The 12318-nt window shown below is 37.6% G+C and overlaps 1 protein-coding gene across 1 annotated transcript in view; it reads right to left on the bottom strand.

Annotated features, from left to right (window-relative positions):
- LOC311195834 (connector enhancer of kinase suppressor of ras 2-like) overlaps positions 1-12318 on the bottom strand; it is a gene marked incomplete at its 5' end in the record, with an annotated part of 188889 nt that overhangs the window by 90029 nt on the left and 86542 nt on the right. The window contains 2 exons of the mRNA XM_084269273.1: positions 3770-3857; positions 5341-5543. Of these exons, the coding sequence (XP_084125399.1) occupies positions 3770-3857; positions 5341-5543 (291 nt within the window). The remainder of the gene's footprint in view (positions 1-3769; positions 3858-5340; positions 5544-12318) is intronic.

Raw genomic sequence — 12318 nt, 5'->3', positions numbered from 1 at the left:
TTCTTTCTACCTCCTCCATAAAGGAGATGGTGTACTAAAAGGGTTTTTTCTTAGAGTTTAAAAAAAATCTTTAAAAAAATTGAGTAGCTCCATTCCATTTCCCCTCTGCAAAATGATAAAATACAGAAATCACAAAAATAGTCACAGCAGCAGTATTAAATTCAAGCCAGCTTCTGCACTACCAAGAACATCCCATGTCTTGAAGGTACAGAACACCTTTGTAACTCTGATAAAGGAAAATTACTACTGACCTTTTGAATATTCATAAATAAGGAAAGGTTAGTAGGACTTGTGCTCACTCACAGTATATTCATAATATTAGTCTACAATTCTGAAAGAAAAAATTCTAATACTACTGCAATTTGCAGATACCATAAAGTATGTTTTATGATGGGTCTTGAGGCCAGTTAACTAACACATAAAAATACTAATATGTCTAAAATATTTAGTTCATTAACTTAGTACAATAAAACAGCATGAGTTAAGCCAACTACTGAAAAGGAGCAGAGATCCTATAGAGGAGCAGCTCGGAGGAGAGCTTAAAGCCTCGTGGCGGTTGCCAGCTGAATGCCATTTCTCAGTGGAGCACTGCAGTGAAGATCTATGGCAATCTTTGAAAGGTGGATGTGACAAAAATCACATTTAAAAGTATATTGCATACATGAAATCAAACACTCCACTGGAATTCATACATTAAAAAATGAGATTGCTCTGAAATTAGGCAAATACACACCGGTAAATAAACTAAAGTAACTTCTTTTACTTGGTTTAATTAAGGTAATCTATATTTAGAAAACAGCGAACAGATGTTTGATAACAACATGTTCTTTAGCAAACGCAAGCAAAACAAGATTGAGGGGCTGGAAGCTGAAGTCTGCAAAGTTCAAACTGAAAATAAACACCCATGTTTTTAATGGCAATTGCTGAATCACAGAGTAACTCAGGTGGAAGGGACCTCTGGAGGTTACCTAGTCTGACCACCTGCTCAGAAGAGAGCTTGTTTCAAAGTTAGACCAGGTACAGGGAACTCCTCAGAAACACCAATTTGTATCAATTGCACAAGGAACTAGCTAGTTTTAAAAACAAATGCTTCATCTTAAACACAAAATATTTGACTAAACCCAGGGTTAAAATCTGTGATATGGCTTCAGAATTTCTCTCAGGCATTTGCAATGCTCTGATCTAACATGTTGGGGGTTTTTTTGCGCATTATCAGCACATTTCAGTTGGACACCACACCTCAAAAATCAGCTTTCTGCAAAATGCTATTCTTTTATTGTTTCCCTACTTGCTTTAGTGAAGGTGAAATTGTGAGAGATAAAAAAACCTGAGATGGTAAAGTATAAAGCATAAATGGATGGGTATAAAACTTCTCTAAAACTAGAGAATAAAGATCAATGTTCTTATTACCAGCGTGGGAAGATACAATTTACAGATAAACAAGTCACTGCTTATTCATCATAGCATTCACATGCTACATAACTAGTAATACCCATCACTGCAGTTCATCTGAGATCTTAATTATGAATTAGGATGTTATTTTCACACTCACACACAGAAAGAATATGACCTAAAAGCTAAAAAAAAGAAAAAAATCGACTTCCTCATTACCCACAAGAGTATGCCACTCAGATAGATACAGAACACCCTAGCAAGAAGATTTATAAGCAGTGTCTCAATCTAAAGTTACATTGCAATGCACCCTATTTTAGAAGGAAGTTCACCGTGAGCAGCAGCTGGAGTTAAGCACACAAAAAATATTCATTTTGCATAAAATAAGACTTCAGGTTGAAGAATTTCCTGACCTAACATGCCAAATGCAGAGCCTTGATTGCTACTTCTACATTGACTAAATTAACTATCTAATATTCCTATCATTTATAAAGCAAGGAGCATCTGCCAAGGGTCGGAGATGTGGGTTTCTATTAGCTGTGCCTTTCAATTCATATTTTAGCCTGCAGTTAAGACTGCAATTCTGGTTTAGGTGAGACATTTTTGCTTTCACACATTAAGATCAATTTTCCTTAGGTTTACTAACAGCAAAGATGTCTCCTGTGAATGATTTTATTTTATCTACTCTTCCTGGTGCTAAGTTTAGTAAATTGTAAAAAGATCTTAACAGATGTCTATCAAATAACCCGGGTCTGACAATAAGATAAGGAAAAGACAAAACTTGATTTGTAACTAACCTGAAGAACTAAATAAACATTTCTCATCTTGGAATGTCTTGGAGTTTATGCTAAAAGACAGATTGCTTTTAAGTTGTCAAAAGGAGGAGAGCTTTGGGAGGGGACTTGGAGAAATGGAAAAAAAAAGAAAAAGAATCAAACTATTGCTGGCAGAAGTGAATTTCATCTGCTGAAAGCAGTGAAATGAACAGAAATGGAGACAGAAAGACAAAATTGTAGGATTTTCCCTTAGACCACAGAGAAAAAAAAAATCTAACACACAAAGTGCAATATCAGCTGAAGGTTGGAATTAGAATCTGAACTTTTTATACTGTGGAGAAGTTAATTTTGCTTAGTCTGTAAATCAAAAATAGCCTAGTGCTATAAACACCTTGTAGGAGAAAGTTTAGTAGAAATACATAAATAATTAAAGGCCTACATAGGAAATTTTAAACCAAGGAAAGAGAAAAAGGATCATTGTTTTGAACTGCAAAAACGCACAAAGGACAAAACTAAAAGGAATAAAGATGAATATTATAGATTAAAGATAATAACGTAAAATACAAAGACTATTCTTTATCAGCCTTGGCTCTTTATTCGAAGAGCTTAAATGAAATTTTAGAGGGGGATTTTAGAATTTTAGAATGCTACTACTGATCCTAAAATTGTAGGATTTTAGACTGCTTCTGTTCCAGGAAAAGCCTTTTAAATAAAATGATCGGTCTCTGTGAGGTTCTGCAGAAAACCGTGCCAGCACAGAGCAGAGGCAGGTAGTAGAGTTTATTGGAGACAGGGCCAGTTTGAGGTGCTTACAAAAGTACAGCTTTAGCTAAGCTTTCCTCTTGCTTTCCCTCCTACAAAACTTTCTTTGTCAGCTGCTTCGTCCCAGTGCGGCCCTGCCTGTTCTCCAGCCTCTCCACTTACTCCAATAACACTGTTTTGTCTCATCAATATTTTTATCCACTCACAAGAGGAAAAGCTCACTGTAAATATTTGTAAAATGAACTTCCACTCAACCTGTGTGCCACCACTTGCTTCAGGGGCAGACAGTATCAGAGACTATTATTACTTATATACTATGTAGTACTATAGAACCAGATTAATTAATTTTCTGTACCTGTGGACTATACTATATTAGAATTAAGTAACAAATGCCTGAGATGATAATGCTTCTATCCTTATTTGTTCCATATTTGGTTTATTTAATGCTATGACTATATTACATTAAGCATTGAACACCTTTTGTGCACCTGGCTCTCCTTTAAGCGAAGACACCACAGTATGGGTTCTGGATATATTTGGATGTATCGTGAGAACTTATGTCTGAAAGAGTTTAGATTGTTCCTATTTTAATCTGTAATAAACTGTTAGCAGTAGTTCAGCTGCTCCCCACTGTGACTTTATTCTTTTGTTTAACACTTATGTGGTGATAGATAATCTAACAGGAAATTTCCTACTCAGAAGTGAAGTGGATTATTTTTAACTTCACGCTGTTCTTCAATCTATCCAGGCAGATGAGGATAACCAAATCCTCATATGCCAAAATTGCAATTTTTAAGCAACAGCATGAAAAGGACTTGGAGTGGAAGATACCCTCCTACCTGTTGCACAATGGTTGTTAGTTCCAGGCACAGTTGAACAATGTTGTTTTTCAGCAGTGAGTATTCTGTCACGCTGACAAATGGAGACCTGCGTCAAAGGAAGAAGAGCTTTGAGGATTATTAGTCCTGTTTGCAATATAAACAGTTGTTAAACAGATTTATGGTCAGTAAATTTGTTTTCATAGAGGCAAATATAATCAGGTTGGGTAATTCTTCTATGGTTTAATCAAGAAAAAACTCCCAAAATAATGAATATAGTTTGCAATAGCCTTTTGAGTCTTCAGGGACATTTAGAAGGCATATGTAATATAGAGATCAGTTCTACACCACAGAAATGTGAATCACCTAATCATGACAATCTCCAGCAGAAATGACACAGCTTTTGTAAAGCATGCCTTTGAACTGAGAAAGGCAGGAAGGCTGTCAACTGGATTTTGGCCAGATCATCAGGAGTTGCTGTTTTTTAGAAAGTGGAGATAGGAGGTTCCAAATAATTGTAAGTCTAGATTTCCTTTTTATGGCTCATTAAAAAGACAACATTTCTAGTATGACGTCATAATTCAGCAGCATTTAGCACCTTAATTCAGAGAGCAAAATAGCTTTTACTTAGTCACTAAGACCTTCCTGCACACAATTTTCTTCAGGCTTTCCAAACTCTGGCTGAATATGACCCCATTTGAATTTATAAGAACTGACAAGGTCATAGCCCGGGAGAATACGACTGCTGGCATTAGGTTAGGAAGATGTCACCAGGATTATACAAATCCTGTAAAGGAGGGTGATTCACTCTCACTGTGATTTCTAAGGTGCCATTTCTACATTCAAGTGCATTCAGATTTGAGATGAAGCTATTTGTTGCTATGAGTCCAAAGAAAGAGAAAGAAAACAAATGCTGTGATGCTGGTTTATATTTTGGATTCTGTCTTTCCATAGCCAAAATTTTAACTACACTTATTCAGGGAGATACTTTTAATCAAATTCTCAATTTGTACATGAAAAAAAAAAAAAAACCAAAACAGCCAACTAACTCAACAGTGGTTGATTGTTGAGCATTAACCAACAGCACAACGGGACATAATAAATCAATCCTATGCTTGGTTAAAAAAAAAAAATCTAATAAGGAAATTTAATTTTTAGACTAAGAAGTTACTGTAATTTATTTTGAATATTCTTAATTGATTTGCTCAACTCCAGCTTTTTGGGGTCTTTTTGGGATAGTTCAAACTCCACAATCTTTTCTTCCTTACCCTTCTTTCTGAAATTACTGATGAGGTTAACGCTTGTGGCAGTGAGATGTCAACATACAAAAGTATTCACTTTGCACAAAATACTATCAGACTGAAAAGAATCTAGAAAATTAACCAGAGAAATATTTAAGACCCTCCTGACCAAAAAAGTTATAACACATCACCTCTGATACTTGAGAAATCTGCAACCCAAAATTTAGTTTTAAATTTTAAACTGCCATTTTAATGTTAGAATAAAGGAATATAAAAGAAAAAGAAAGAAAAACTACAAAACCATACAAAAAACTGTTCTTATGCAGAAAGGCTCAAGGAATAGTAAATTACCTGTCCAGCCAGGCTAGTAAGTTCTTGGCAGCACCAATCAGGTCAACCACAGAGGTAAGGAAATCATTTGGCAGTCGTCTGGAGGCCCTGCCATCATAATGGCCACTCCTCCTTCTACCCGTTATAAAGTTCTGAAGATTTTTGGCCGAGGCATTCAACTTGTGAGACAGAGTCCTCAGGTTTTCGGTCTCCAAACCATAATTCTGAGGGGAAAGAAGATACACAATGAAGTGAAATTAACAAATCTGTGAGGTTATAAACATTCTGGACTGGCTGAAGGGGTAGGATAATTATGGATGCCTGGTGTTAGACTACAGAAGAGGTTCCTCTTGGAATAACTTCGCCTTAGCAGAACTTCCACTTATGCTGTGAATAAGATATAAAATTTTATACGGCCTTGGAGACAGACTTTTACAGGAAAATTCCTTCCTGAACCCCAGTTCTGTTGGTGAGCTGCCATCCCGCATGTGATGTCATGTGGGAACAGGCAAATCAAGTCAGAGCAATGACGTGGTACTTCTGTTTCCAGTGACTGTGTAAGGAAGATTCTGAGCACAGTGCAGACATACAGTACCAGCTGTTAGTGGTTCAGATACTTCAGACAGTGCCGGTATCTTCATGTTTTACAGTTCTTAATGGATTTTCTTAAGTGTTCTAATACTGACAGGGAGAGCAATTTGAAACTAAGTAAAGTTTGGCACACACAAGACCCTTTTCCCTTCATCCACATTCCTTCACCCTGTCTCTGTCCTCTTACCACTAAGCCAATTCCCTTCTTAGATGTAGGTAAGAAGCACGAAGATATGGCAGCTCATATATATGAAATAATTCACTCAAATTCACATAGAAAGTCTCAGACAGACTGCATGTAGCATATGAAAGAATCTAATGAGCATTTAAACCAAATCAACTTTCCGAATATGAAATGATTGCTCACTATTAATTTCAACTATGCATATGCTACAGGGGATGAGTGATCGTGACTACCAAGTGTTAATTTTTCTGCCTAAACTTCTTCCTCAAAACAGACAATAAAGAACCCCAAACACACTGCAACATATTTACTAATAACAAGCTCCTGAAATGGGTCTGTATGGGAGTTCAAACAAAATAGGAACAGATGTCTGCTAAGTTGTTCAGACCACTTACACCTGGTACCAAGGACCATGACTTCTCTCCACAAGCCTTTCTCCCTCTCAAAGTTTACTCTGAAAAATAAACCAAGCCCCCTGCCTCCAGCTTGGAGAGTAACCAACAAGGAATGGAAATACTTTACTATTTCAGTTTGCTGCAAAGAATTTCGATTTTAACATCATTTTAGATACCAGAGACAGAATTAGTCTAAAGTATCACAATCAATGACATTTGGGAGCACCTAATTTAAGACTGAATAGTAAAATAAATGAAAGTTACATTGGTTTAGCTACAGATGTGAACAATTCTCTTCATCTTTTTTCCAGAACAAATACGGTACATTTAGCAACAACATCACTAAAGGAATTCACTCTACTTTGGAAACATTTAAAGTTAAAAAGAAAGTTGTATTTGATATCAGTATGGCATCAGTTTAATATTTGTGGCTAATCTTTCTTTTATTAAAGCACAAAAGGAATTCCTTCCCTTGCTCTATTTTTCTCTCAACTTCTACTCATGCCAAAATGATAAGTGGACTCACTAGGATGCCTTTACCAGCAAGTAACCAGCTAGGCAGCGCTCCATTTCCTATTAGAAAGAGTTTGATTTTCCACAATCAGCAACACATTTTAAGCATGATAAACCAAATTCTCCTGGTTTATTTCCAAGCCCAACCTTACTTATCCCTGTGGAAGCCGAAAGAGCTTCTCCCAATAATCCATTATCCCATAAGAGCTTTGGGAACCTGCTGGTTTACTCACAAGAGAAACCAAGGAGGAAAGGAAACAGAAATCTATAAAAGTCCGTACACTTGCTGGAATTTTGAAGAAAGCATGCTAGATACTAGTGTTGTGGTTAACTGGAACCATCTTCTCAAGGCAATGGAAAACACAGAGACTTGAACAGAAAATGTGTTTGAGGAAATACGCTTAGTGAGAGTTCTTTGTTTTATCTTTAAGTTCATTAATATGCCAAAGGCTACATCAACTAATATCAATATACAATTTTAAAAAAAGGGAAGAGTACATAGAATACATCCATAAAGGTAATCAGGAGATGAAAGTTTTCAGCACAGTAAAAGTGCTGATGCAATTTGGTGGGTTAGCTGAGATTTAGCAAGACACAACAACAAGAAGATAAAAATATTACAAAAGTGACAGTGAATCAATATCTCTGTAGCAAACAGAGACATTGCTCAAAATTTAAGCTTGCCTCTAATCTAAGAATTTAGCTTTTAAATGAAGCAACAATAACCAGCTATAAATTGGGAATAAAGGGTGGTTAAAAAATACCTCTGGAAATATCACCTCATCCCAATTTACTGCATCGCAGCTCACCTCATGTCAACGGCACATGTTTCTCTCTCCACTGTCACATCCCACACCATCTGTTTGCCAGGCTGAAACTCTGATGCCATGACACCCCACAAGCCCCAGCAGTAAAGGTAGGTATGGCCTGTGCAGACTTCCCTGGTCAGCAATCAAGGGACGGGATATAAAGGAGACTCTTCCAGAGGAGGAAAGATCACATTTGTGGGCACATAAACACAGATGTGAGCCACATCGATGATGATTCAGTGAATGTGCTTTAAAACACAGATGGAAAAGTTGCAGTTCATGATAATGAGCGAGTAGGAGGGTAGCCTTGTTCTGTATACGTGACACTGCATCTATCCCAATCTCTTCAGATTCCTGTAGGCATCTCATCTGCATGATGCTAACTGAGATAATGATTTAGTCTGGCAGATTTGAGACTATCACAGCTACCATATCAGAGTTCAGTTTTCACAGCCATATATTCTGCTCTCTCTTGTGTTAATACATGCTGTTCTTGGGAGACACACCATAGAAATGATGCTCCTGAGCCTGTAAAATTCTATCTCCCGGCAGGTGATTTCTTTCTCGCACAGTAAATCCTGGATATAATTTTTGGTTTAAAAAGAATAAAACGTCTAAAAGGGACAAGAGGGTGCCATTAGCATAGGCAGGATTATTTTTCATACGAAGAGTAGAGGAAAAATAAACCCAAACAAACCAACAGGCAAGGTGTTCTCCATTCCCTGGTTTTGTTTCATTTGCTTAAGGTTGTTGCACAGCCACTTGTACCAAATTACTTTATTATTGGAAATGGATATACAAGTATAGAGAACAAATGCCGGCTATTAAAGCGACCCCAAGCGCTGTCTGCCTGGAAGAACTACCCAGCCATGCAGTTTGTCAAATTACCAGCAATCTGGATCCTGGAACTGCTTAGCAGACCGAAGCTGACTGCACTCCATTTCAGTCAAACGGGGCTGACAGGTATATTGCAGAAAGGGGAACTGCTGGAAGAAGGGCCGGAGCAGCAGCAAATCTCCAACACAAAGACACGACTGGTAAATCTATTAAATGTTTACTTAAGCTTCTTCACATAAAAGCACTGTTCAAGCACTAAGGAATTCTGTATATCCACTGAGTATAATATATGACAGCACTATCACCTGCACACACATAAAAAAAAGAGTTACAGAGATTACCTGGCCTGTTCAGCGACAGAGCAGTTCAGTAGTACATTTTAGGCTGGAGCTCAGCAATTCCTGCTGTCCTGTTCAATGACAGGAGTTGGAAAGAAGGATTTCAAGAGGTAGAAATGAAATGCAAATAGGAGATCAGAGCCAGACAAGCTTATTATAGAAGAATATCATTAGTAATAATGCCAAGATGAAGCAGTGCTTAAAGTGACACTTGTTAGCGAGATGTACAACTGGCTCAGGTTTAAGGCCAAGTCCTGTTGCTGTCTGTAAAGCACAGTTTGCAATTTTAGGAATTTCATTCTGTAAATCCCCGATTTTCACCCTATCAGTGAGGATTCCTGCCAGCCCCTAGCTCTCTGCTCTTCAGTTTGAGACACCTGTTTCAGTCTTGCCAGTGATTAAGGTTATTGTAAGGTGGTGAGAGGGAAGAGACAGGATTAATCGCCTCTGGGGCTTTTGCAGTTGATTTTTTTTTTTCAAAGTACAGAAAAAACAGGTGGCTGTTGTTAGAAGTGCTAGAATTCAGAAGAGAGAAGAGAAAAACAGGTTTTTTGAACATTGTGAAATAGACTGCTTTTTTACTAACACAGAGCGGAAGATATGGTGCAAGAGATAACTTGTTGTATATTCTATACTGGTAAAAATGCATCCTGAAGTATGAAACACTGGAAACCTGCATCCAGACAGGTATTCCTTCCTTTCGATGTCATAAATCCAAAATGCAGAAAATAGCTAAATACACTGTGAGAATGAACCCTCCTCTCTGTGCCTGTATTATAATCCCAGCTAAGAACTTGAAGCATTATTACATATCACTGAATCAAACTCCCCTTGTTTTGTGCACACATGCTGGTGTGAAGTTCCATTTTTAAAACAAAATAGAGTACAATTTTTATCTGTCTGACAATATAACACCTGTGGGTTTTACATATTCAAAGAAATGGAAAGAAAGAAAATATTCAGCTTTGGTTTCGGGTGTTTTCATACCTTACTGCATGTTCGCAATATCATCATAAATTACTATTTTATCTAATGAAATTATCTGTGAAAATTTTAACTACGAGAAAATAGGCCAAATTGTAGCAAACATTAAGATAAAAAGATAAAAAATACCAAGTAAAATGGAAAAAAAACCATAAGCACAAATCAATTCTTTGCAAACACTAACACCTGAAGATCAAAAGCAGAGCAAGAAATACCTGCAATGCAAGAATAAATTATTTCTGTGGAAAAAAAACCCAGCTCCATATAAAGGCCCTCATTTTTCTATGATGTGACATACAGGGGTAAAAAAATATATGCACATTGAAATTTTTTTGACACAAGACATAATCTTAGCTAAATAGTTTACACTGCTTAAGTAATGACTTTAACTTACCTTAAATGGATTTATTTTTAATTATAGCAGCTTTTGTTGATGTTGTCATTCATGTAAGCAGTCAGTATAATATACATATAAATATGTATAGAAATGTGGGGGCATATACAGCTTTTTCTGTAGGTGGTGTTTTGAGAATGTTGATTTTCACTGAACTGTAATGTTCAGAGAAATAAAAGAGCGGAGCAGTACATCTGATCGAGGAGATGAAAGGAAACAACCCTGACTGAAATTCAAGCATCTCACATCAAATTCACCACATTAAGGTATTTAAAATAACACTGCCTAAATACTGTGCTACACTCCCACTTTTACATGTCACACAAACATAAAGAACCCCCACAGTTTACCAGTCCTCTCCAAGCATAGCTGGAGGCCTGAGTTTCAGAGAGCAACTCAGGCCCACTAATGCCCATACAGTAGATGTGTTCCTAACACACAAATGTGCACAGGCTGTTCCTGCTTCCCCTCCCAGCCCACCCCGACAGCAGCACATCTGGGCTCATGGCACACTCCACTCCTCCTCAGGGCTCAGTTTCCCCTGTTGCTTTAAACTGATATATTTGTGAACTGCCGGAGAAAGATGCTGCCATGGCCTCTTCTGAAGTCCCAGCACCATCATACAATGAGCAGGATTAGGAAGTCCATTTAAAGGCTCAATCTTCAGGCACAGCTTCCCTACTACAGACTGGTTTTCAACCCGTTCTCAGATTATACACGCATTGTCTTAAAGTTGATTCAGAACATCTGAGGCAGCTCTGCAGGAATGCTCTGCCCCTCATCTGCTGGGAAAGCAGGTCTGGTCCCCTCCAGGCTGCCTGCTCACCTCTGCCAACCCTCCTGCTCCCTGTGGACACACACTCACATGCTCTCCGTACAACTCTACGAGACCTCTCCCCACCTGTCTCCCTGGGGCACGGATGCAGCACAGGGATCTGAGGTAACCAGGAAACAAAATTCCCCAAAGCGGCTCTGGGCATTCAGAATCTCCTTTGGGAAAAAAGACAATGTGCCAGATGGGATCCCACAAGTCCCTGCTGGCTGCATGGCTGTGTACGCTTCTCCTGCAAAGGCCGCAGCTTCGCGATGGAAATTACTGTGTTTGTGACAGCACCGCAGTCATTTAGCACTTCAGGAATGGAAACAGCACAACACAGCCTCTTTAATAAAAGCTAAAATAAAAAATAATCAAGCACTATGATTTTATCCTAAGCCATCCTGACACTTAAATAGAATGAAAACCATCAAAACACTTTAAAAAAAAAAAATATATATATGTTTCCATTTTGGACTATTTTTTTAAAGGTTAAGAGCCAAACAAAACCACAATAGAATCCTTTTCTAAAACACTAACTTCTGTAAACGTTTCTTTGATATCATCAGGTAGATCTGTTAAAATGTAGGGGTGATATTTTTATGATACAGCTTAAAATGGATGTTACCAATAAAAACTCAAAGCATGCGAGGCACTGCACTTCAGTTAGGCGTACCAGGTTTTCCTCTTTAAAAGGAATTTACAAGCTGAACATCCTTCAGATCAACAGCAGTTTGAAAGAAGTAAAATGGATTTTTCATGTAAATCAAAAGGGTCCTCCTTTTGAAGTGATCTGAACAAGTAAGCAACTTTTAGTAAAACATTTAAAATGCTAAATCAAAAGAATGGATTAAACATTGGTTCAACAGAATATGACCCATTAAGTATTTATTACAGATTTCAGATAAAGCACTGGAAGATCCAGATTACTATTTTGTGTGAGCAGAGGTGATGTAAATTGAGCTAAAAGAATAAATTATACCTTAGAATTAGCATATTGTATTTGGTAGTGTCAAAGTTCTGCTGGAGTGGGATGCATATAGAAAATGCTTGCCTTGCAGGCTGCTATCAGCTACACCTTTGGCAGAACTAGCACTTAGTTTTTGTGTAGAATCTAATGAGCTAACGAGCCAGTTTCTT

This window comes from Gallinula chloropus (genome assembly GCF_964237585.1).
Source record: "Gallinula chloropus genome assembly, chromosome: 11".
NCBI classification, from domain to species: Eukaryota; Metazoa; Chordata; class Aves; order Gruiformes; family Rallidae; genus Gallinula; species Gallinula chloropus.
This window is presented reverse-complemented; position numbering and strand designations above follow the sequence as displayed.